This window comes from Vicugna pacos, chromosome 14, assembly GCF_048564905.1.
Source record: "Vicugna pacos chromosome 14, VicPac4, whole genome shotgun sequence".
NCBI lineage: Eukaryota > Metazoa > Chordata > Mammalia > Artiodactyla > Camelidae > Vicugna > Vicugna pacos.
Window position 1 is genome coordinate 19,126,158 of NC_133000.1, and position 27,789 is coordinate 19,153,946.

The 27,789-nt window shown below is 34.8% G+C and overlaps 1 protein-coding gene across 8 annotated transcripts in view; it reads left to right on the forward strand.

Annotated features, from left to right (window-relative positions):
• Positions 1-27,789, forward strand: part of CCDC122 (coiled-coil domain containing 122) — a 46,028-nt gene that overhangs the window by 12,183 nt on the left and 6,056 nt on the right. For 3 of the 8 annotated variants that reach the window (XM_072976292.1, XM_072976290.1, XM_072976291.1), the window contains exons 4-6: positions 5,966-6,364; positions 7,124-7,240; positions 18,502-22,853. In XM_072976292.1, the coding sequence (XP_072832393.1) occupies positions 5,966-6,364; positions 7,124-7,240; positions 18,502-18,651 (666 nt within the window). In that variant the 3' untranslated portion in view covers positions 18,652-22,853. Of the gene's footprint in view, positions 1-5,965; positions 6,365-7,123; positions 7,241-18,501; positions 22,854-27,789 lie in introns of those variants that run through there. The other 5 variants (XR_012080018.1, XR_012080021.1, XR_012080019.1 and 2 more) reach the window with 4 other exon arrangements.

Sequence of the window (27,789 nt, forward strand, 5' to 3'; positions counted from 1 at the left end):
AATTTGACAAAAGTTTTGTGTTATAGACCGAATGTTTGTGTCTCCCCCAAAATCCCGTGTTGAAGCCTATTCTCAATGTGATGGTATTTGGAGAGAAGGTCTTTGGGAGGTAGTTGGGCTTAGATTAGGTCATGAAGGTGGGGTCCTGATGTTAGGGTTAGTGCCCTTAAAAGAAGAGACACAGGAGAGCTTGCTCTCTCTCCCTCTCTGCCATGTGAGGACACAGAAGGCAGCCCTCTGCAAGCCAGGGAGAGTTCTCACCAGAACCTGACCTTGCTGACACCCTTTCCAGACTCCAGAACTGTGAGAAATAAATTTCTGTTATTTTAGCTGCTAAATCTATAGTATTTTGTTATGGCAGCCCAAGCAGACTAAGACAATTTGTTTTGAAAACTGCAAAACACTGCTGAAATAAATTAAAGACCAAAATAGGAGATATACCATTTTCATGAATCAGAAGACCCAGTATTAACAAGTGAGTTCTTTCTCTTTTATCTATTGTTTAAAAACAATTCCAATCAAAATCCCAGCAGGCTTTTTTTTTTTTTTAGCAAAATTGACAGGCTGATTCTAAAAGTGATATGGAAAGGCAAAGAACCTCTAATAGCCCAAACAGCTTTGAAGAACAATGTTGGAAGTCCTAATATTACCTGATTTTAAGATTTATTATAGAGTACAGTAATCAGGACAGTGTGACATCACATAAAGATAGATCCATGGAACAGAATATGGTTTTCAGAATAGCCCCACACATACTGATTGATTTCAAAGAGGTGCTATTATGGACAGAATGTTTGTGTTCCTCCCAGTGTGATGGTATTTGGTGACAGGGCTTTTGGTAGGTAATTAGATTTAGATGAAGTTGTAAGGGTGGGGCCCCTATGATGGGATTATAAGAAGAGAAAGAGACCCCAGAGCTTTCTTGCTCTTTCTCTCTGCCATATGAAAACACAGCAAGAAAGGATTTGTCTGCAATTCAGGAATAGGCCTCTCCTCTCACCAGTCACCAACTCTGTTGTACCTTGATCTTGGACTTCTTAGCCTCCAGGCTTGTGAGAAATAAAGTCTATTATTTAAACCACCAGTCTTTTATTTAGAAGCATGAGTTGACTAAGACAGGTGCAATTCATTAGGGAAAGGATAATCTATCAAAAATGGTGGACAGCCACATGCAAAAAAAGTGAACAATTTTCACCTCATGCCACATATGAAAAATAACTCAAAATGTATTATAGGCCTAAACACAAGAATTAAAACTACAAAGTGTCTAGAAGAAAACATAGGAGAAGAGCTTAGTGATGTTTAGTTTGGCCAAGATACCTTAAATACTATATAAAAATTTTTTAAATTGGACTTCATCAAAAAATGTTCTTATTTCTGTTCAAAAGTCACTGTTATGAAAATGAATGTGAAGTATACTTGCTGGAGCCCTATGGGCATTTAGGTTGTCACAGACGGAGAGAAAATATTTGAAAGCATATCTGATAATGTACTTGATTTTATTTGTACTGTATAAAGGACTCTTACAACTCAAGAAGGCAAACAACCCAGTTTAAAAATGGGCAAAAGATTTTAATGGTCATTTCATCAAAAATGATACTGCAAAAGACAAGCACATGAAAAGATACTCAGTGTTATTAAGGAAATGCAAATTGAAATGCACTAGAATGGGTAAATTTAAAAAGACTGATCATACCAAGTGCTGGGGCAGATATGGAAGAACTGAAACTCTCAGACCCTGTTATTTGGAGTGTAAAATGGTATAACCACTTGTGAAAACAGTCTACAGTTCTTTAAAAGCTCCAGCTATATATACCATATGATCTAGCTGTTCAATTTCTAGATATTTGTTCACCCAAGAGAAATAAAAGTGTATGCCCACTGGAAAACCAGAAACAACCCAAATGTCCATCAAATGAAAGGGTCATCAAAGTGTGATACATCCAAACAAGAACTACTGCTCAGAAATAAAAAGGAAGCACTACTGATACATCCAACAACATGGATGAATCTCAGAATAATTACACTGAGTGAAAGGAGTGATACTAAAATATATATATGATTCTTTTTATATACAATTTTTCAAAATGCAAACTGATCTTTAGTGATGGAAAGCAGATGAATGTTTGCCTGGAAACAAAGAGCTGAGGAGGGTAGGACAGATTACAAAGGATCAGGAGGAAACTTTTGTGGGTAATGGATATGTTCACTGTCTTAATTGTGATGGTCTCTTGATCATAAAAGTTAGTCAAAACTTGTCAAATTTTAAAGTTTAAATATGTGCAGTTTATTTACATCAATTATACCTCAATAAATCTATTAACAAAAAAAGGAACGAGAAAAAAGGGGAGGGAGATGAGGAAGAGAAAAAGGAAGAAGAAGGAGGAGGAAGAAGAGGAGGAGGAGAACAGCAACAAGAAGAAGAAATATAATTCTAGTGAAAGGGTAGAAATGGATTGGAGGAGAAATTGACTAAAGCCAGGGGAGAAAGTCAACAGTCCAGGAGAGAGGAGACATGATGACCAAATTGGTGGAAATGTCATCTCCCCATACTGATCAGGACGGTCAGCAGCCTGGTCTAGTTGGCAGCGCATGTGTCCGTTTCCTGACCATTCCACGTGCATCACTCATTCAGTCATTTACTAAGTATTTATTAAGCACCTGCTTTGTGCCAGGTGCTATTTTAAGCACAGGGAAGACGGTGGTAAAGAAGTTAGGAAAGCTTACGGCACCCATGGAGTTTACTTTCTGCTCAAGGGAGGCAAATAATAAAGAAATAATGTAATTCCATCGATTGAGGTGTTACAAAGGAAGTACAATAGGCTAATGTGTAGAGTATAACGGGGGAGGAGAGTGGGTGGTTAATTTACATTTTGACTCAAGGAAGACTGTTCTGAGGAGTAATAATACAGCTGAATTGTGAAAGGCAAAGACCGCAGCAAGTAATAGCTAGGGGTAGAGAATTTTAAGGTACAGAGAACAATTACAAACGCCCTTAGGGGAGAAGGAACTAGACGTATTTCATAAACAGAAGGGGAGCTGGAAGGGGGAGAGTAGTACATGAGGAGGATAGAACATATACGGCCTTAAAAGCCAAATTACAGAATTAGAATTTTATTATTAGTGCAATGGGAAACACTGGGAGGATTTTGAGCAAAGAAGTAGCATGATGTGATATATGTTTTTAAAAGATTCTTTTGCCTGAAATAGAGTCTAGCTGGGGGGAGTGGGGGAAGAACAGAAACAGGGAGACCAGTTAGAAGCTGGGCCATAATAAGAAGACTGGTCAGAAGTGAACTGGGATTTTATTTTGGAGGCCCAGCCATCAAGATTTGTTGGTAAGCAGGTTGTGGGGGATAAGATAAAGGAAAGAGTCAAGAATGACTTCTAAGTTTTTAAGTGTCCAGGTGGAATGTGGTATAGTTTACTGAAATCAGGAAGACTGGAAGAAGGAACATGTTGAGTGTGCAAATTAAAAATTCTTTTCTGGAGAATCCCCCTACACTGTTGGTGGGAATGTAAATTGGTGCAACCAGTATGAAAAACAGCATGGAGATTCCTTAAAAAACTAAAATTAGAGTTACTATGTGATCCAGCAACCCCACTCTTGGGTGTATATGGAGAAAATTACAATTTGAAAAGATACTTGCACTCCAATGTTCATAGAAGCTCTATTTACAATAGCCAGGACATGGAAGCAACCTAAATGTCCATCAACAGATGATTGGATAAAGAAGTGTGGTGTACACACACACACACACACACACACACACACATGAATACTATTCAGCCATAAAAAAGAATGAAATAATGCCATTTGCAGCAGCATGGATGGACCTAGAGATTATCATACTAAGTGAAGTTAAGTCAGGCAGAGAGACAAATATCATATGATATCATATGTGGAACATAAAAATATGATACAAGTGAACTTGTTTACAAAACAAAAAGAGACTCAGAGACATAGCAAACATATTTGTGGTTACCAAAGGGGAGAGAGGGTGGAGGGATAAATTGGGAGTCTGGGATGAGCAGATACAAACTACTATATATAAAATAGATAAAACAACAAGGTCCCACTGTATAGCACAGGGAACTACATTCAGTATCTTGTAGTAACCTATAATGAAAAAGAATATATGTATAACTGAATCATTATGCTGTACATCAGAAACTAACACAACATTGTAAATCAACTATACTTCAATAATAAATAAATAAATAAGTAAAGTTCTTTTCTGAACATATATAGTTGACGTGTCTATTCAGTATCCAAATAGAAATGTCAAGTGGGCATTTTAAAAGAGTTGGAGATAAAGATTGAAGTTCATTAGCACGTTTCATTCTTCAGTGTACTTCCCCCTCTTATTTCTGCCAAGAAAAGGATAGACTGGGTCTGTCTTTTTAGTGCAGTACTTCCCTCACAAGATTATACATATATTTAAAGAGGATGACCACACTAGACAGAAAAAAAAAGATAAAGGCCTACAGTTGTTTTTGGTGGGAGGATGTCTAGAATTTGATGAATGGTTAAATACAGATAATAAAGAGAAGGGAGGAACTAAGTGTGGCTCCCAGAGTAGTACCAGTAAGTAAGTTTGGGAACAGAGGGGTGTGGTAATCTGCAGTTTTCTTCCCAAACCTTTACCTTGTGTATAGCCATACCCTTTGCCATGTGTTATTACAGTGCCTCCCACAGTGGGTGGGCATACTTTCTGCCTCTTCGCTGAGAGTTTGATCACGTGGCCAGCTGGGATGTAGCAAATGTTATTCAAACAGAAGCTTGAAAAAGTTGTTGCATAATTGGGCTTCCATTTTTCTGCATCTGCTATCATCATGAGAAGGACATGCCTGGCCTGGCCCACTGCAGAACAAGATACATGTGAAGCAAAGCCAGGACATCCCATTCAGCCCAGTTGAAGCCAGCCCAAACCATCTTGCAGCCAGCCAACCTCCAGACGTTTGAGCAAATCCGGCCAAGTCAACAGAACCACCTAGCCAACCCAGTTGCTCCTCATCACATAAGCAATAAATGCTTAATTGTTGTATGTCACCAAGGTTTTGTGGTTCCGACAGTAGAAAACGGATACAAGGGAGAACAAGATGGGGTAGGAGAGGGGAGGGTTAGTCTGATTTGGGGCGTGATGAATTTGAGATGGCCCGTGGCAGCTGGGTGTGGGACTCGAGAGCCACTGTATTCTGTGAATCATCAGCATGTGTGCATCTCAAGATGTAACTATGGATAAGATTACCCAGGGAGTCTATATAGAATGAGAGAAGGAAATTATGATGACTGAACCCTGAAGAAAACCTATATTTGAAGAAACCATTGAGATTGAGAAGAAATGCTCAGAGATACCTGAGGAGAACCAGAGAGTATAATGGTGTAAAGACTAGGTTTTTAAAAGGCAGTGCTGGTTAGAAATGCCAAATGCCCCACAGAGGCAAAGTTAAGGTATACTTTTGTAATCATTTTGCAAATGAAGAAAGTGTGGTTTGAATGGGGTAATTAAATTATTTGCCATGTATGATCACTCCAACCAGTGAATAGCGGTAAGGGCACTAGAACTTAGATCTGTTGTTTTTTTAACTCAGGGTTTTATCATTTTTATCATATAGTTTTCCTTTCATTAGTACTTCTGATGCCTACGAATGTGTTAGTAAAATGATTGTAAAGTATCTTTTACATATAAAATATTAAGACAAATGATAAAATTTTAATATTTAGAATTAGATGAACATTAAAAAATAGGAAATATATAACCCTGGGCTCCCTCTGATTATGAAATAATTTTGGTACTTTATTACATGTCTCCTGTTACGCATCAATTTTTCTATATCTGATAAATACATATTTTTTATGTGAAGTGAGTTTTTTCCTACACGCACTATGGATCAAAACAATGACTTGCCTTTCATGTTGACTATCATGAATTAATAACAATAACGTTGAAATATCTTGCAGAATGAACTACATGAGCTTAAAACACAAATAGAATCTGTCTCTGCAGAAACTAAAGAAACCGAAAGGCGAATTTATCAGCAAGACGCTGCCATACAGAATACCAAGCTTCAGTGTGGAAATCTGGAAAACCAAATCAAATCCTTACATTCAGAAAATGTGAGGCTTAAATTTGACATAGAAGCAGCCCAAGAGGATTTTGAGGAACACATGATAAGATACAATGAATACTATGGAAAAATGAAAACGCATAAAGACAGTTTGAGGGAGGTAGAAAGCAAATGGTCATTCATGACTGAACTCGATGAGAAACGAGAGCTCGTTAAAAAACTAAAGATAATGAAAGAGGAACTTAGGCAGGATCTCCAAAATCCAAAAGGAAACCTTATGAAACAACTACAGGTTTGAAATACCACTTATTAAAACTTTTCCTATTACTCCTTTTGTTTTTTACAAGTATACTTACTAAATGACAAATTTATCACTAACAGTAAAATACCCATGGGGGCTATAATGGGATTCACAAATTTTAAAAACTTGCCTAAGTGTATGAGTTACGTAACAACTGTGCCAAATGTGCAAATGCATAAAGGAAACATCTCTAAATCCCCTATGGATTAATTAGAATATATAGTCAAACAAAATCACAGTGAACAATTAATCCATTTGTTGCAAAAAGGGTGACTCATAAAAGTGTTGAAACCCTAGTTTCCAAGCTAATGGCTCTAGACCAATTAAAATCACTTTGGTGTGTTTAATGCTGTTGTGCAAACAATATGAATTAGTAATTGCATCTTAAGCATCTTTCTTTTAATATTCTTTGAAAACATTGGGAGATAAAAACTTAAAATATCTATTATATTTTGCTAAAAACTAAAAAATGTCCTTTACATTATTGCTGGGCAGTTGCTGCTATGACTACCACTTTCCTTTGTGTGTTATTTTCATTTGGTTTTTACTTCTAAATTTTCAAATCTAAGGGTTGCTTTTTTGAATAACCATTCTTTGTTCCTTGTACCTATAGAATTAATATTCTAATCCTATTTATTGAAATTAAATGTGATGTCTAGTTTTCTTAAATTATAGAAACACTGAAAATCTTGGACTTATAGTGACCATTCATCATTTGACTTGTATATTTTAAATTTTATAAACATACAGGAAGACATTGCAAAGCTAAAGGATAAAATTATAACTGTAAAAGAATCCATCATTGAAAAAACTTGTTTTCTTGAGGAAGAAAAAAAGACACATGAAAAGTTAAGAAAAGAAATAGAGGTAAGTCTTAATTATGTGGATTTCAATGTTTTATGGGATCATTTTTTTAAACTTATACTGCATTCATAATTTCCGTAGTTTACTCTCAATTCTCAAAACAGCTGGAGAACAAAAAAGAACTAAAAAAAGCAGTTGATAAGTCCAAACCATTAATAGATAATTATAGATAACTTCCTCATTCAAAAATATTCAAATATATGAATGTATGCAAACAAAGCAAGCACTCACTCCTATTTAAATCTGACCTAGAATTCTTCCAGGTCCCATTCCACCAACTTTGTACCCAATTAATGGCTAGAAAGAAGAGGCAATCCAGCCAAAAAGATGTCACAGATAGACATTATAGACTCTTCAAAGTAGAGTAAAGACAATGGAAGCATTGGTATTTTATGCCTCTCTGACTTCATGTTTGTGATTTTCAGCAGTCCAACTAAAAAACAAACAAACTGATATGTAAAATTAAAGGTGAGACTAAATTTGAGGTACCACTGGCAGACTTACGTAGTTATTGTTTAGATAAGTGGAGAACAAAAATGGAAAAGTGTATACTGTTAAGGGTAAATAAATAATTTTCACCCTTAAAAACTACTTTGGAAAATATAAAGATGCATATTTTCAACTTCCTTATGACTAATTTGACAAAATAAACATCTGAGGAATTTGGAGACAAAACCCTCACCTTTACAAAACACTGTCTTTAAGAAACACCATGATTTTATCTTACATTTTGCTAGCAATCTAAATAAATGGGTATGTTCTTACCCTTCAGCATATCAAGATTTATTATAAAATTGTAAATAGGAAGACAGTATACAAGGGGCATAGAAATAGAAAAAAATGATTAATGAAACAGAAGAAAATAATCCAGAAGTAATCTGTGATGAATGATGCAAACATAATGTTAGCCATATGAAAAAATAAAGACAGTTTTGAAATAAAATTGGATTCCTACCTCTTAACACATACATGTACATACTTCATTGACGCTCATGTAGGGAGGAAGGACATCCTGTTACTGGTGGTCAGAAGTAGGAGTCCTGGCTGCCAGCTAGGCTTCTGCTGATGAGGTCCTGGCCAGGAGGGGCAGGAGCACCTCGTTACCCCTCCCATGTGGCCTCCAGTGACTCCACATAAATGTGGCCTTGTTACCACTGCGTGGTGGTATTAAGTCCTGGCTCTCCACTAGGCCTCTGACTTTCTCCCAGGGAAAGGGGGAAGGATGCCTTGTTACCACTAAATGGGAGTAGCAGTCTAGCCACCCCAAAAGGGCTCCACTCACACTAGAGGGTGTGATTTGTTACTTCCCAGTGGAATGAAAAGCCCCGGCTCCTCAATTAGCCTTCTCTGACACCATCCCAGCAGAGGATTGGGACACCTTTTTATGTCCCAGCAATGGTCTAGGCTTTGCACTCAGTCTTTGCTGATCTGGGTGGTGGTGGAGCCATTGTGTTTTCCTGTGATGTTTGACTTTAGCAGAGTAATTACTACCTAAATATTTTTGGTCTGCTGAGACAGCCCTTTTCCTGGTTCTTTGGCTGGAGAGCAGGCTTTTCTCGGAGTCTTCTTTGTGTGCACCTGTTGGCATTTCCAGTCTGGGATACGTGAGGGAAAGAGAAAACCCAGGGAGCTCAGCATCACGTCGCTCCTTGGATCCTGAGCTCTCTAGCAAGTCTGCCCTATTCTCTCCACCTTTCAGAAGTTTCCTATGTTAATACTTTATACAATGTCCAGGGTTTTTAGTTGTAGTTAGCACGAGGAATAGGTAAATGAAATACACTTACTTTATTTTGACAGAAGTAGAAATGTAAATGGGTATTTTTAGTGGCAAAGGGTGGTATGAGTGGCCACTAATGTTATATTTAGATGGAATGCCCCTTAGCTTAAGACTTCATTTTTTAATGTCTTCATCATTATATTTCTTGTCCTGAAATTTAGTAAACTCTTTTTAAGCTTTCATAATGGGGTTACTAAAGATTCTTTTAGACTTTTAAATTTTAGTTTTATTAACTCTAATGCATTATAAGTAGTCCTCAATTGTGTCACAATGTTATGGTTGAAAAAATGAATATCTAAGAAATTAGAGATTATCTATAATAAACTATAGAACTGAAGGACAGATACAACCACAGCATTGTCTTGAAAACACTGCATTTTTTTCCCAAAAATTTCTCTTGTCGCATGATGAGAATTGATCATTGGTATGAGTAACTTCTTTCACAAAACAACCAGTTTTTTAAAAGGGTATATTCAAATACCAGATTTTTTATTACTTATTTCTTCTTTGAGTCTTTTTTTTTCTTACTTCTGAATGTCTTTAGCCACAGTTCATGGTCATCTTTTGCTTTGATTACAGCATTTTTGTTTAATGTTTAATTTTTTCAAACGTTTTGTGCTTTGCATGCTTATACTAATATTACTTTTTGCATTTTTTGATTAAGAAAAAAATTAAAATGTTTTTTGAATTCTACTTTTTTTTTATCAAATGTATGCTTTTTGTTCTTTAAGGCCAAATCTGAATGAAAGAAATATTTCCAAAAACTTACCCCAGATGTCTTTTTTTCCCTGTCTATTGTCTGTCATTATATACATTCTGGAAGAAAGGAACTAAAGATAAGAGAGAGGAGAATAAAGATAAGTTACGAGTTATTGCTAAAAAAATCGGGGAAGCAAAATACAAAGCATACAAACACAAAGCTTCAAATACAAAGCATTAAGCAACAATCAGTGATTTTTCGTTCAAGGTTTAAAAAAATGTCATTTGCCAAATCCAAGAGCTTTCAGGGAAGGGAAACTAGAGCAGTTAAGAAGTTTTTAGCAAATGATGAGTGCTGCAAGTAATATTTCGTGATAACAGTCATTGTGTAAAGCATTGTAAGATTCACTGATAGTTACCCTTGCCTGAATTTTGTACAATTTGAGCTCCAAACTTGAAAGGATAGGGAAGAATTTAGAGTGCCTGCAAAGCTAGTAGGAGTCAGAAACAAGATATGTTGAACATGATCCAATACAGCATGCAGCTTACACAGTTAACTAATCCATTCATTTATTGAGGTTAGCCACAGAAATGATCACACAACTAGAAAGCCGGTCCTACATGAAAAACCCAAAGAAGCAAAGGTAAAAAGGTGAATTCAAGGCAGGATAAGAATGATTCACATAGCTAGATAGCATCGTAACAAATTATTCTATTTTATAAAAAGTACAAGAAGACACGTTCAGTATTATTAAATCTATTGTTGTTTACCGAGTGCTTGGTATTTTCAGGCACTTTATATAGGCTATCCCATTTAAATTCTCATAAGAACATATTTTACAGAATTTCAGAAAATTTAAATAACTTGTGCAAAGTTATGTAGCTAGTGTTAAGGGAAAGAACAGGACATGAGTTCAGGTCTTTTGGACTCTGCTCCCAATCTTTTCAAAAATTGGTTTTCACTTCTGCGGAAATATATTCTCCTTGAAAAAGATTAAAATATTAGGGGGAAGGCTAAAGTTCCTTTGACCACTGCCTGCCATTGTATTGCTCTTTCTCTTATCATGCTCTTCTCTTATTAATGGCAACCACTATTTGGTGTCTATCTTTCAAGTCTTATATATGTATGTGCTCTTGAGTAACTGAGCATGTGAATATACATATGTGTGCATGTACACACACACTTGCACACACATCGGTGCATATAGGAAGATTATATAAATGTACCTTACATATAATTTTGCAAATACTTTACTTACTCAATAACCTGTCTCATAGAAATGTTTTTCATATAAGTACATGTGGGCCAACTTCATTCTTTTTTAACGGTTACAAAATGTCCCACAGTATGGCTATACCTTAATTTATTTACACGTTACAACTGATAGACATTAAGTTATTTCCAGTGGTTCACTATTAAAAGTAGTGTTCTAGTGAACATCATAGCACACACACCTTTGAACCAAGAAGTACCGGTGAGACCATGTTAAACAATGTGACATGTGGGTAATTAGAGTCCCAGAATGAGAGGAGAGAGAGAAAAGGGAACAGAAATATATTTGAAGAAATATTGGCCGAAATTTTTCCAAACTTGACTAAAAAATAACTCATAGATTTAAGAAACTTAGCAAACCTAAAGCAGGACAAATACAGAGAAAAACATACCTAAGGAAGTTATAGTCAAGCTACTGAAAACCAAAGAAAAAAATCTTAAAAGCAGCCAGAAAAAAAGTCACATTAAATATACAAGAACAATGATGAGAATGGCTATTGATTTTTTTAAACATTTAATTTTTTTAGAGCCACTTTAGGTTCATAGCAAAATTAAGCAGAAAGTACAAAGTGTTCCCGCATACTCCCTACCCCCTGGCAGCCTCCTTAACTATCAACATCTCCCACCAGAGTGTACATTTGTTATAACTGATGAATCTACATTGACACTTCATTAGCACCCAGAGTTCCTGCTTTACATTAGATTCAGTCCTGGTGTTGTAGCTTCTTTGGGTTTTGACAGATGTGTACTGACGTGTATCCATCATTCTCCTGTCATACAGAAGGGTTTCACTGTCTTAAAAATCCTCTGTGCTCTACCTATTCATCCCTCCCTCCCTCAACCCCTGTCAGTCACTGAGATTTTACTGTTTCCTTGGTTTTACCTTTTCCAGAATGTCATGTAGTAAGAATCATACTAAAGCTGAAGCCTTCAAGATTGGCTTCTTTCACTTAGTAATATGCATTCAGGGTGTCTTGTGTCTTTTTATTGCTTGTTAGCTCTTTCTTTGTTTTGTTTTATGTATGTATTTTTTAGTGCTAAATAATATTCCATTGTCTGAATCTACGACAGTTTATCAGTTCACCTACTGAAGGACATCTTGATTGCTTCCAAGTTTTGGCAATTAGGAATAAAGCTGCTACAAATGTCTATGTTGTTGTGTGGACATCAGTTTTTAACTCCTTTGGGTAAATGTCAAGGAGTGTGATTGCTGGATCATGTGGTAATGATATGTTAGTTTTATAAGAAACTGCCAAACTGTCTTCTAAAATGACTGTACCATTTTGTATTCCCACCAGCAATGAACGAAAGGGTTCTTGTTGCTCCACATCCTCACCAGCATTTGGTATTGTTAGTGTTCCAGATTTTGGCTGTTCTATTAGGTCTGTAGTGGTATCTTACTGTTTTAATTCTCATTTCCCTGATGACATATTATGTGGAACATCTTTTCAAATGCTTGTTTGCCATCTGTATATTTTCTTTGGTGTAGTGTCTGTTCAGGTCTTTGGCCTATTTTTTAATCTTGTTATTTGTTTTCTTATTGTTGAATTTTAAGAGTTTATTGTATATTTTGAGTAACAGTCCTTTATCAGATGTGTTTTTTTTTAATATTTTCTCCCAATCTGGGACTTGTCTTATTCTCTTGACAGTGTCTTTTGCAGAACAGAAGTTTTTAATTTTAATGAGGCCCAGCTTATCAATGATTTCTTTCATGGATTGTGCCTTTAGTGTTGTATCTAAAAAGACATCATCAAAGCCAAGGTCATCAAGAGGCTTTCTCCTATGTTATCTTCTATGAGTTTTATAGTTTTGAATTTTATATTTAGGTATATGATCCACTTTAAGTGAAGACAGAAAAGAAGGGAGAAAGGAAAAAGGAACAAGGGATGAATAGAACACAAATATTGAGATGGTAGACTTAAACCCAAACATACCAATGGTTACATCAAATGTAAATGGACCAGACACTCCAATTAAAAGGGAAAAATCAGATTCTGTTAAAAGGCAATTTGCAAATATAACCTTTTCACAAGAGATACACTTTGAATATAAAGACACAGATAGGTTGAAAGATGGAAAAGGATAAATTATGAAGACATTGAACTTAAGAAAACTGGTTGTTGCTGTATTAATATCAAGTAATTTCAAGATATGGGCTACTAACAAAGTTAAAGAGTCAGTTAATTCATCAGAAATGAATAATAATACTAACTGTGTATTCAGTTAATCACAGAGCTTCAAACTACATAAGCAAAAACTGACAGAATTAAAAAGAGAAAAACTAGAGTTACTATGTGATCCAGCAACCCCACTCCTTGAGTTATATCTAAAGAAAATTCTAATTCAGAAAGTCACATGCACCCCAATGTTCATAGCAGCACTATTTACAATAGCCAAGACATGAAAGTAACCTAGATATCCATTGACAGACGATTGGATGAAGAAGTGTGGTGTGTATATAAATATATATATATATAATAGAATACTATCCAGCCATTAAAAAGAATAAAATAATGCCATTTGCAGCAACATGAATGGACCTAGAGATTATCATACTAAGTGAAGTAAGTCAGAGAAAGACAAATATCACATGATATCACTTATATGTGGAATGTAAATAATGAGACAGATGAACTTATTTACAAAAAAAGAAAGAGAGTTACAGACATAGAAAATAAATTAATGGTTACCAAAGGGGAAAAGGGTGGGGGGAGGCATAAATTAGTAGTTTGGGACTATCAGATACACACTACTATATATAAACTAGATAAACAAGGTCCTACAGTATAGCACAGGAAACTATATTCATTATCTTATAATAACTTATAATGAAAAAGAATATGTATATATATGTGTGACTGAATCACCATGCTATACACCAGAAACTACCACAACATTGTAAGTCAACTGTATTTCAATTAAAAAAAAGAAATCAATAAAAATAAGAAAACTAGAAAATACATAAACATTTTGAAACTGGGCATTATGGTTATAAATAACCCATGATTCAAAGAAGAAATCGTAAGAATTATTGGAAAATATTTGAAACTGAATGATAATGAAAACACAACATGTAACAAATTGCAGAGGGTAGCTAAAGCAACATCTAGAGGAATTTTTACAGCTTTAAATGCCTGTATTAGAAAAGGAAAAAAGGTTTAAAAGCAATTATCTAAGCTTCCACCATAAGGGACTAGAAAAATAAGAATAAATTCAGCCAATAGCAAATTGGAAGAAATGAAATCATACGTATTAGAAATCAATGAAATAGAAAATGGAAAAATAGAGAAAATCAACAGAGCCAAAAGTTGGAAAGACTAATAAAATTGATAAACCATAGCAATACTGATATAAAAAAGAGAGGATAGTGGGGTCACTACTTTAGGGCCTATAGACTTAAAAGGATATTAAAGGCCTTTTATGAACAACTTTATGTCAGTAAATTTGATAAGTTGATGAAATGGACAAATTCGTTGAAAAACACACATACAATAACACAAGAAGAAATTGCTTTTATATTTGGGCCTATAATCCATGTCAAATTAAGCTACATAAATGACATGAAATAAGAATCAATGAAATTGAATTAATAAGTAAAACCCTCCCTATGAGGAAAGCTGCAGACTGACGAGGCTTCACTGGTGAATTCCATCATACATTTAAGGAAGAAATAATACCCGGCCTATACAAACTCAGAAAATGAAGAAGGGAACTCTTCCTAACTTGCTTTAGGAGGCCAGCATAACTTTACCAGAAAAAAAATAAGCAGGATTATTAGAAAAGTAATTACAGACCAATGTCCCTCATGAGCACAGGTGCAAAATATTTTCAAATTTACTTTACTATATATAAAAAGGTTAATACCTCATGACCAAGTGAAGTTTATCTCAGAAATGCACAGTTGGTTCAACTTTAATGAAACAATGTACTTTACCACATTAACAAAACTAAGGCGATAAAAAGATAAAATCAACTTAATAGTTACTGAAACAGGGGACAAAACTCAACCCCCATTCATAATAGCTCTCAGCAAATTCAGAATAGAAGGAGACTTTCTCAGCCTGATAAAGGGCATCTATAAAAAAACTTACGGCTAGCAACATCATTTTTACCGGTGAAATGTTGACTGCTTTCCCTCTAAAATGGCAGAGATGTCTGACCACACCTCCTCTAGGCAGCATTATGTTGGAGGTCCTAATCAGTGCTATAATGCAAGAAAAACATATAAGGCAAAAAGATTGTGAAGAAGTAAACCTGTGTTTATTCACAGACAGCATGATTGCTCACGTAGAAAATCCTAAGGATTCTACAAAATGGCTAGTAAACCAGTAAATGAATTTAGCAAGTTCACAGGATAAAAGGTCAAAATACAAAAATCAATTGTATTTCTATGTAACTTCTATGTAGTAGCAAGAAACAGCTGGAAAGTGAAATGGATTAAACAAAACTCTTTTCATTAACACTAAAGAGCATAAAATATTTGCTAAATACTACATAAATGGAGTGATATACTTATGTTCATGGTCTACAAAACTCAGTATTTTTAAGTGACAACTTTCCCCCAAATTATCTCTTGATTTAACCCTTAGAGATCCCATTAAAAATTCTAATACGTATTTTTTTTGTAGAGATAGACAAGATGTTCTAAAATTTATATGCAAAGGCAAAGAATCTCACATACCAAAACAACTATACTTTTTAGATTAAACATCTAAAGTGAAGAAAAGTTACATGACATGTTGAAATGGCAGCAAATGATCTCCCTGTTCTTTTAAGTCCAGCACTTTCTTCCTGGTAAAAGAATGACACTTTGTGGAGTGCTTCTTACATATATGGAGAAACTCTAAACAATACAGAATTTAGCAATAGTGTAGCAGTCACTTGATTTACAGAAACTCTTATTTTATCCTTTATTCTAATTCAGCACACTTACTGAGATTTTACTATATGCCAGTTGCTCTTTTAGGCTCTCACAATAGAGTGATGAACAAAATAAATGGCTAAAAATCCCTGTCTTCATGGAACTTGCTTTCTGGTTAGAGAGACAGATATAAACTGTATATATATATACACATATACAGTTTATATTGTATATAGCATGTTAGATAAGGATAGAGTAAAGTACAAAAAAATGGAGTGGCAAATTGGTTATTTTGATAAATTTGGTGAATTGGTGTTTTGACAAATTGATTCTTCTTTGAATTGACCTAGAACCACCTTCCTAACTTGCTAGAACTCTCTCTTAAATAGATACGAGAATGAAGAGGTAACTTTCCCAGACCTATTATTGTATGATTCTATCGGTTCATTTAAAAGTGGATGTTTTACTGCAATGCTGCTGTCATACTCCCTGGAAATACTGCTTCACACCTACTAAGATGGCTATGTTTGTGACAAAAAGGCAGATAATAACAAGTACTTTCAGTATGGGAAAAATTGGAACCCTCCCACATGCTGGTGGGAATGTAAACTAGTGCAACCAGAGTAGAAAGCCAGTATGGCAGTTCCTGAAAAAACTTAAAAATAGAATTACTGTATGATCCAGCAATTCTACTTCTGGGTATATACCCAAAAGAATTGAAAGTAGTCTCAAAGAGATATTTGTGTACCCATATTTATAGCCGCATTAGTCACAACAGCCCAAAATAGGAACAACCCAAGTGTCCACTGATAGAAGAATGGATAAGCAAAATCTGGTGTATATATACAATGAAACATTATTCAGCCTTATAAAGGAAAGAAACTGACACATGCTGCAACATGGATGAACTCTTGAGGGCATTGCACTAAGTCAGATAAGCCAGTCACAAGAAGACAAATACTGTATGATTCTACTTATATGAAGTACCTAACACAGTTAAATTCATAAAGACAGAATTTAGAATGGTGGTTGCCAGGGGCTGGAGGCAGTGAAGAAAGGGACTTACTGTTTACTGGTTTACAGAGTTTCAGTTTTGAAAGATGAAAAGAGTTGTGGAGGTGAATGGTTGGTACTCGTTGTGTGAAGATATGAATGTACTTAGTAAGTACTGAACTGTAACAGTACATTTAAAAATAGTTAAGATGGTAAATTTTATGTGTATTATACCACAAAAAAATAAATAGAAGTAAATTTTAAAAGGAGACCTTTAAAAAATGAATAGGTAACTTTCCCAATTCTTTTAAAAGTAGGTGTTTAACCACAATGAGATATCACCTCACACCCAATAGAATGGCTATAACCAAAAAGACAGACAATAACAAGTATTTTTGAGGATATGAGGAAATTGGAACACTCACACATTGTTCATGGAAATGTAAAAATGTTGCAGTCACTTTGGAAAAAATCTGGCAGTTCCTCAAATGTTTAAACACAGAGTTATCATGTGACCCAGGTATTTACCCCACAGATGTGAAAACATACATCCACCTAAAAAGTGAGAACAACCCAAATGTCCATCAACTGATGAATTGGATAAATAAAATGTACTGTTTCATACTATGAAATATTATTTAGCAATAAAAAGAAATGAAGTGCTGATGCGTGCTAAATCATTGTCAACCCATAAAAACACTAGGCTAAGTGAACAAAGCCAGTCCCCCAAACACACACCTTGTATAATGTAATTTACATGGAATGTCCAGAATAGGCAAATATATATAAAGAGAAGGTAGATTAGTGATTGCCTAGTGCTAAGGGTGCGCATGGGGGAATAGGGAATCACAGCTTACAGGCACTAGATTCCCTTCAGGGGTAATGAAAATTTTCTAAAGTTGATTGTGGTGATGGTTGCACAACTCTTAATATACTAAAACCATTGAATTACACACTTTAAAGAATGGATTGTATGCTATGTGAACTATATCTCATTAAAGTTGTTTTAAAAACAAAATTGGGTGTTCCTTGTGTAGCCAACACTAACATCAAGAATTTTGACCTTTTTACTTTCCTTGTGGCCTGACACCAAATCCTTGCACTTTCCAGTGTGTTTCATTGCCTTCCGCTCTAGCTAAGCATAAACACTGATCTACTTAATGGCAGGGAAATAGCCTACGTGATCCCTAAATCTTTTATAACAATGGGTCTATGTTTCAGTGAACCACTGGATACAGGAAGTGAAACCTTTTCTCTTAACTGGAAACTGTTTTGATGACTAGAAGGCCCTTCATCACATACGCTTCCCTTGGGTTCAAATCCCAAACACCATCACGTGCTAGCTGTGAAACCTTGATCGCATTACTTAAACTCTTTGATCTTCAGTTTACACAATAATGGGGATAATGATATTTACATCATAAGGTGTTATCAGAATTTAATTATATGTAAAAAGCTCTCACATCTCTCATCACAGTATCTAACATGTAATAAGTGATGAGTAAATAGTTATAATTATTGTTTATTTTTATTATCATTATTATTTACAGTAGTAATTTTTAATCAAGTGTTTTCCTCTTTAGAGTAGTCAAAATATCCTTTATGGCTGTTTACTGTTTTTCCTTCTCAAGCCCTGTTGACCTGTACTCTTCTTTTAATAGGTACAACATAAGAGATACGGTGCAATTCTTAAGCGTTTGCACTGTCAAGTAAACAAGCTTCAGTCAAATAGAAGACAATGGCAATGGAACATTCAACAACTGGAAAAAACTGCAGCTGAACTGAGAAAATGCATTGAAATGAAAGATTAATATGTCCATAGGGTGATGAAAAGCACGGACTGTGTTACAAAAATTGTGGGACAGAAAGGTGAGAAAATCCTATAATTCTTAACAACCAGCATCCACTATCAGAAATCTGTCTTACTGACAGATACATTTTCTCTCTCTCTTTTTTTTTTGAATCAGTTATCTGTTTGTTAAAGTGCCTTCCAACCCTATAATTGATAGCTGTGGGTAGACGGTAGGAATGCCCATAAAAGGATAGTGGAAGACTGTATGAATACTTTGAATGGATAAGATATACTGTACTCATGAATGCCTGTTGATAAACCTGTTGCCTTCACTATCATATGAAGCAACAATTTAGAAGGAAAGAAACACTGAAATTTACAATGATTTACATTCTTAAGATATTTTAAATGGTTGTCTGTTTCAAACTTTTTGTGAGAACCGACTTTTTGAAACCACTGGCTTCAAAACAGGCCATGAATATTGACATTTATAATAATGTTAGATGTTCAAGGCTGCACATATTTTACTCAGTTTTCTCTTTATCCAGAAAGTAGCCATCATTCCTACTTTCTTGTTAGACAGCATATTTTAGAGTGTTGCAGTGTATACAATTTTTGTTCACTTTTCTGTCTATAAGTTCTTTGTTACTATTCTATAAGTAAATTGAAGTTATAGCATCATATAAGGCAAACTTATCAGCTCTTAAAAGAAGAATGTTAACCAGTATAGACTACCATGTATTTTTTTCTCATTGGAAGTCGTATACTGTGTCCACAGCAGCAAATCAAAACTTAACTTGTCTCTTATAGAATAAAAGTGGTCCTTCTTGTGGCTCCATTGAGTCAGATTTTAAGAAGCAGAAACAAAATATTAATTGTTGAAGATAATGGTTTTTAAATATTTATTTTTAGGACTTAATGAGTTCAAAGCAACAACGTCAAAAAGGTATCTCAAGTCCATTTTCTCCTCACTTTTCTATGTGCACAAGATTCAGTAGAGCATAGCCGATATTAAAACTTGATATTAATAATCTTGTTATGCCCCACACTATCAGTCCTGTTGTGAATTTGCATAGTTTATGATGGCTAACACTTCAAATGGTTTATACTGTAACACATCAGCTTTGGTCCCTGATTCAGAAATGTAGTTACGAATAAAAACAGTTAAACCTGAAGATTGTAGCGAACACTCACTATGCTCAGCTGAAGACAAGGCTGAGCCAAATGGGGATTATATAAAAATATTTAAATGTATTTTGCATATTTAAAAGGCCCTTCTAATAGTTATACCTCATACTTTCATTTACAACTTATAAAAGAAAAATTCTAGTTTTCTAAACTCTTTTTAAGTTTATAATAGGTTTCAAACTATTTGTACACAATAACTAAAACCCAGAGTTATATTTTTCAAAGTTTGTTTTTAAATTAAGATAAAGAAAATAGGTTTAATCTGCTTATGATAATATGCCCTATTTGAGAAAGTAATTCTCAATATACTTTTCTAAAATACCCATGATAATAATACATGTACCCATATGAAATGTTGTGAGAGTTGAAAGAATTATTTGAAAGAGAAATTTTTTTCTCTTCTTTGCTGTAATCTTAAGAATCATTTCAGATGATGGAAGCTTTTAGATTAACTAAGAGAATTAAAGTGAGGTATCCTCAAGCCTGATGGTGTAGTTAGTGGATATGATGTTTTAATATGGTCACAAACTCTAAGGTTAGAAAGTTAACTTTAGGTGGGGGAGGGTATAGCTCAGTGGTAGAGTGCTTGCTTAGCATGCATGAGATCCTGGGTTCAATCCCCTGTACCGCCATTAAAAAAAATCTAATTACTTCCCCCCACCCTGGAAAAGAAAAAAGAAAATTAACTTTAAAAATTTGTCTGTAACTGAACCTAGCTTAGAACATGAGCCCTTTTACTTAATGGCTTTTGTCACATAACACTTTTGCCTTAAACTCAGTCTCTTTTGGGTAACTACTCAGTGCAGAATTCTCCTCCTTCTCCTCATTTTCTGCTTCAAAGTGGTCTAAGTTCCTGGGGAACTTATATTGTTTTGTCATCAGGGGAAGGTCCTGGTCCAAGTGCCATTCTCTGACCTTACTGGCCTCTGCAGAGGTGTAATTCATTCTTCTTTGTCTTGATCATTGTCTTTTGTCTATGCTGTATCTCCAGTCAATGCGGTCAGCTTCCCTGTCCAACTACAAGGCCTCTTCTGTTTCTGTGTAATTCTCTCTTTCTGTTTGTGGGTCAAATTTTACCTCTTTGTGGCCCGTTATCGGATCCATGCATTCTTCCTCACTCTTTGATTTCCAATATAAAATGAGTCTTTCAAGGCTCCCAGTGCTTTGAGGTTCAGCAAATGTTTTCTCTCTCCAAATGCCCAGTCTTCTGTAAAGGAAAGCTATGATTTCATGAATATTGTTCTACTGTGGGGGGTTTTAAAAGCCTAATATGAAGCTCAAAGCTGATGAGAATGACTTCTTACATCTCAGCAGTATCTGTCTGACTGTAGTTTGCTAGGTTCTATTACTTAAATGACCGTAAGAAAGTAACTAGTGCACGGAAGCAGAGGGAGGAAAAAACCCACGGTTAATATATCAAAATATTACTACATGTGCAATCTATGGGCAAATTATAGTTGACTAATGTAAAGAAATTTATATCTACTTTTAAGCATATATTAACCATGAAAAACACCAGATAGTATGCATTAAAGCCAATTAAGTCAGCCACCTTGGACAGTCATGGCCAACATAAGCCATCTATCTGTTATCTATTAGTCCATGTTTTTTCAGTCAGTTGACTAATCATGCTGTTTTCTAGAACACTACAGCTAGGAACTAACAACACTAATGACAGTAATACACTGAGAAACTATGCTGTGTCCTATTTGGCAATTTGTATATATTCTTTTATTTAATTCTCAGAATAACGGTTTAAGGTATATATTATTATCCCTAATTTACAGATGGAGAAACTGAGGATTAGACAGTTTACATACCTTTCCTGGAATCTCATCACACAGTTTGTCAGGGGCAGAACTGAAATTCAAAGCCCTGTTTTTTTAACTTTGTGGCACTGCAAGAAATGATTCCAGCAGAAAGCCTCAATTTTACCATCAATAAGTAATCTTTTATGTCTATATTTAATCCATTATTTTAATAGATTTCAAGGCATAAAATGAACTTAACCAAAAAGATAAATTTTATGGCTTAAACAAAACTGGGGTTTCACATGTAAAGAGCTTGAAAGTCCTAACAACACTGAATAGGCTGAAAAATCAACAACTCTTCTTGGGTCCCTAAGAGAGGTGGAGGCAAAGGGCAAATTGTGGCCCCAAGATTGGAGAGACAGACAGGTGAATACAGGAATTCACCACTGGCCAGAACAGGCCCACAAGTAGAAACCCCCTTGGGAACCAGTGCCAGGATTGGAAAACCTGGAGTGTAACTGAATTTCTGGAGGCTCATTGTGGACAACTCTGAGAGTTAAAAACTCCAGGGGAACCCAGATATTGTGAGATTTATCTTCAACTAAGCATTACATCTGACCTTTCCTCAGAAACTATGCAAGCAAGAAAAGAGTGGCATGAAAAACTTTAAAGTATCGAGAGAAAAAAAACCCATCAACCTAGAATTCCATACCCTATGGAATTATCCTTCAAAAGTGAAGAAGAAATACTATCTCAGACAAATTTGTTACCAGTATTTCTTGCTGCTCTGCAAGAAATATTAAAAGAAGTTCTTTTGAGAGAAAGAACATAATATAGGTCAGAAACTTGGGTGTATATAAAATAAGAAAGAGAATAGAAGAAGGAATAAGTGAATGTAAAATAAAAACTTTTATTTGTTTTATTCTTAACTGATCTAACAGATAACAGTATGTTCAAAACAATAATAATAGCAATTGAATATATTCAATTATTTATCCTTATGTATATATCTTGTGTATATACGTGTATGTTTATGGGTGCTTACATATAAGTAAAGTAAATAACAGCAATGATATATGGGAAGAAAGAAATTAGGACTGCTTTATTATTATAAGGTACTCAACACTGTTTATAAAGTGATATAGTGTTCTTTGAAAGTGGACTTGGATTTGTTGTAAATGTATATTACAAACTCTATGGCAACCACTTAAAAATTTAAAAAGAAGTATAACTGATATTTCTGAGGAAAGAAAATGGAATTAAATAAAATGCTTGATTAAAACTACAAAAGGCAAAAAAAGAGTGGAAGACAAAAATAGGAACAAAGAATAGTGGCAACAAATTGAAAATAGTGACAAATATGGTAGATATTAATCCAATTAAATCAATAATTACTTTGAATGTCAGTAATCTGAAAACACTTATCACAAGATAGAGATTATCAGAGTGGATAAAAAACAGGACTCAACTGTATGTTGTCTCTAAGAAAATCACATTAAATATAAAGACACATATAGATTAAAAGTAAACAGAAAAATAATACCGTGCTAACACTAATCAAAAGAAAGCAGAATTGCTTTATTAATTTGTAGAGTAGAATTCAAATTTAGGAAAGTTAGCAGAGGTAAGCAGACATTATGTAGTAATAAAGGGATCATTTCCCCAAGAAAGCATAACAGTTCTCTTTTTTTATTGGACAGACAATATTATATTAGTTTCAGGGATACTACACAGTGAGTCAACATTTATATACATTATGAACTGAACACCATTGTAAGTCCAGTAATCATCTGTCACCATACAAAGTTATTTACCATATTATTACTGCACTCCTTGTACATTACATTTTTGTGACTTATTTATAACTGGAAGTTTGTACCTCACCATCTCCTTCACTGCTCCCTTTTCTGGTGATCAAGGATGTTCTGTGTGTCTATGAGTCTGTTTCTGTTTTGTTTGGTTTGTTCATCTGTTTTGTAGATTCATATAGTTCATATAAAACCTATATATATAGCAGTGTATTTTATGTTGATGGTTGCCTAAGTTCCAGAGCATTCTAAAGGCATACATATACAAATTTTATTTTTTGACATTATATTTTACATATTTTTATTTTGTGTATTGCTTAACTCATATAGATGATTACTACTTTTGTCTTTTATTCTTTGTACTAGTTTTCTTAATGGTTGATTCACTACATTTACTCTATGTTTGCTTTTACCAGTGAGATTTTTCTTTCATAATTTTCTTCTTTCTAGTTGTGGCTTTTCTTTTGCATTTTAAGAAGTCCCTTTAACATTTCTTGTAAGGCCAGTTTAGTAGGAGTAAACTCCTTTAGCTTTTGCTTGTCTGAGAAATTCTTTCTCTCTCCTTCAATTATGAATAATAATATTGAGTATTTTTGGTTGTAAGTTTTTTCCTTTTAGCACTTTGAATATATCATGCCAGTCCCTTCTAGCCTGCAACATTTCTGCTGAAAAATCAGCCGATAGTCTTATAGGGGTACCCTTGTACATAACTAGTGGCTTTTTTAAGGGTTAGAGTTAGAGTTGGAGTTAGTGGATCATAGACCTAAATACAAAATGAAAAACTATAAAACTTTTAGAAGATAACATAGGAGAATGACTAGATGACCACGAATATGGTGATACCTTTTTAGATGTAACATCAAAGGCACAATCCATAGAAGAAATAATTGATAAGCTGGACCTCATTAAAATTAAAAACTTCTGTTCTGCAAAAGACACTGTCATGAGAATGATAATATAAATCATAAACTGGGAGATAATGTTGGCAAAAGACACATCTGATGAAGAACTGTTATTCAAAATATACAATAAACACTTAAAACTCAACAATAAGAAAACAAATAACTGGGTTAAAAAATGGGCCAAAGATCTTAATGGACACTTTGCCAAAGAAGATATACAGATGGCAAATAAACATTTGAAAAGATGTTTCACATAATATGTCATCAGGGAAATGAGAATTAAAACAGTGAGATACCACTCCACACCTATTAGAATGGCCACAATCTGGACCAATGACAACACCAAATGCTGGTGAGGATGTGGAGCCACAGAAACCCTCTCATTCACTGCTGGTGGGAATGCAAAATGGTACAGCCATTTTAGAAGCCAGTTTGGTAGTTTCTTACAAAACTAAATGTACTCTTAATGTACAGTCTGCAGTCTCGCTCCTTGGTACTTACCCAAATGAATTGAAAACTGATGTCCACACAAAAATGCAGTTGTTTACAGCAGCTTTATTCATAAATGCCAAAACGTGGAAGCAACCAAGATGTCCTTCAGTAGGTGAATGGATAAATAAACTGTGGTACATCCATGTGGTACATATTATTTAGTCCTAAAAATGAGATGAGTTATCAGGCCATGAAAAGATACGGGGAAACTTCAATGTATATTACTAAATGAAATAAGCCAATCTGAAAAGGCTACATGTTGTATAATTCCAACTGTCTGACATTCTGAAAGAGGAAAAACTATGAAGACACTAAAAAGATCAGTGGTTGCCAGGGCTGCTGCGGAGGGTGGGGTGTTGGAGGAGAGATGAATAGGCAGAGCACAGAGGAGATTTTTAGGGCAGTGAAAATATTTTGTATGAAACCATAATGATGGGTGTATGTCATTATGCATTTGTCCAAATGCATAAAATGTACAACACCAAGGGTGAATCCAAAGGTAAACTATGCACTTTGGGTGATTGTGATGTGTCAATATAGGTTCACACTTGGTTTAAAAAAGATATGGCATTCTGGTGAGTGATGTGAATCTGGTGAGTGATACTATACCTCACTATGCATGTGTGAGGACAGGAGGTGTATGGGAAAATTCTGTAACTTTCTCTCAGTTTTGTTGTAAAACCTATAACTGCTTTAAAAAATTCAGTCTTAAAAAAAACCACTCAGATGCATAGATAACAGTACACAAAGGTCAGTGTTAGTAAAACATTTTGGCTAAGGAAAGTGAAATTCTGCTTATAAAAGTTGCTTTGGGACCTTATAAAGTTCACATGAGTGATTGCAGTTAATACTCCAAGTTCCCATATCACTGTACATTGAACATGGAATCCATTGTTCATCCATAAAAATCACTGAGACCTACATCAATACTGTGAAGATTTAGGCCTATTTTTTGGTGAGAGGAGGCAGAAGATTCAAAAGAACTTGTGGTTTTTCAACTAAAACCTACTTGATTTATCAATTGTTCATATTTTCAATATTATAAATATTTTATTTTCCATTAGTTAAGCTAATAAGTAGTAAAGTTAATGCTCAGAAGCTAAAAGTTATGTGCCTGTCGAAATTAACCGACGCTAAAAGTTTTTTTAAATAACCTATGCTATATTTGTTTACATGAATTTATAATGTATTTCTAAGGGAAGCATTTTGTTTTTGTTTTACTTTTCTGATAAATTTGCAGTGTAAGTAATGGCTCTTCCATCATAGCTATCAGCTAACAGTTAGCTATCACATAGCACTTTCTCCTGGATGTTACTGAACTATGACCAAAACCAGGGAAAATAAATTGAAACGGATACTAATAGCAAAATAGATTTATTCAATACATAGCTAGGAATGGGATGCTCCAAACTGCTTTTTCTCTTCCGTAATGTTGTATTTAAATGATGGCTGTGAGATCTAGATCTTTAGAAAAATAAAAATAGTATATGATTTAGTAATGACAGAGCTGCTGTTTATATAACCCAGTAAACATGGACGTGAAAGAATGAAAAACTTCAATCTCGTAATTAATGGGATGATGTACCCCAACCAGAGCTCATGTGACAAGTAGTTTTAGAAGGCTTCTTACCAAAAAGTTCTCTGACATAACAATCATGACAGAATTGGAATAAAACAAATTACAGATATTTGCCAGTCTTGCTCGGTCACAAGGTAATTTAGAGGCAGTGGTAATACAATGCCAGCCTAAGAGACATTTTCAGACATTTTTTTGTCCAGAATGTTTAAGTCAAGACGTATCATCCACTTCATCTATCACTTATTACTCCCCATAACATACTGAACATAGAATAGAAATTTGTAATCCCCAAGCTTGTACTGGAGAAGCTTCTTCAAGGTGCTTTTAAGATGGTTTCTCTTTGATTCCACAGTGCTTCTTTGTGTGTGTGATGTGGGGAGAAAAATAGCAATCCTGTGATTTGCGTGAGTTGTTTGTCTTCGATGCCTAGTGTTAACTAATTCATGTCCAGTTATCCAGCTGGATGTCAGCACATCTACTGGCTGAAAATACCATGCAGTTTTCTCTTAATCCACCATTTCCACAGAGACCATGTCATTCCTTAGAGTGAGACTGCTTTGAGGACACCTCCATCCCTTGGATATAATACTGATTTTGCTGGGAAGTTAGATAATGTTGATATTATTTTAATTTGTGATTCATGCACAAATTTGCATAAGGCACTCCATTTTCAGAAAAGCCCATTGTTCTTCTAATATTTGACTAATTTAGATTATTCATCTTCTAAGCCTTTCAATCTCGATTAGTCTGTCAGCGTAATTTACACAGGCACCATTTCCTAGTAATTAGTGTAATTTTCTCATTTTTCTTTCATTTCTTTCCATCAGAAATACCACTTCATCATTCAGAGCTTTTCTTTTCTCGGTCCCTGCGTAGCCACAGTTGTGTCATTTTCAGGCTCCGATTCTCATTTTTGTTGTGACTCCAAAGTTTAATTCACTGGCCTAAATTTAGATCCTGAACATTGAAAACAATCTCTTCATTTATAACTGTCTTATGCAAGAGGCTCCATCTTTACTTTGAAATGCATCACAGAGATAAACTTTCTCAGAAACACTGTGTAGTAGACAAGGTCAGTACTTGCCCAGATCCTCTCAGATCTTTTTTTATCCTTTTTGAGCACCCCTCTCCCAAGTGAAGTGTGCTTTTACTTTCACTCGCTCTCACCTAAGATTTTAGTGGGAAATTTGCTACCCTCAGAAGGACTTTGCCTGATATTGCAGCCTTACTTGGCTCCTTTCTTCTTACCAATCTTGTTTCCTTACTCATTTCTCCTGGGAGGACTTCACTAATACATCACTATCTCAGAATCTGCTTCTGGGAATCCCAAACTAAGTCATCTTATTTTTAAGAGATGACTATTACTCTCCTCCTGTTCGTCGTTGCAGATCAATTCTACTTCCAGCAGCAGCAGCAACAGAAAAAAAGAAAGAAAAA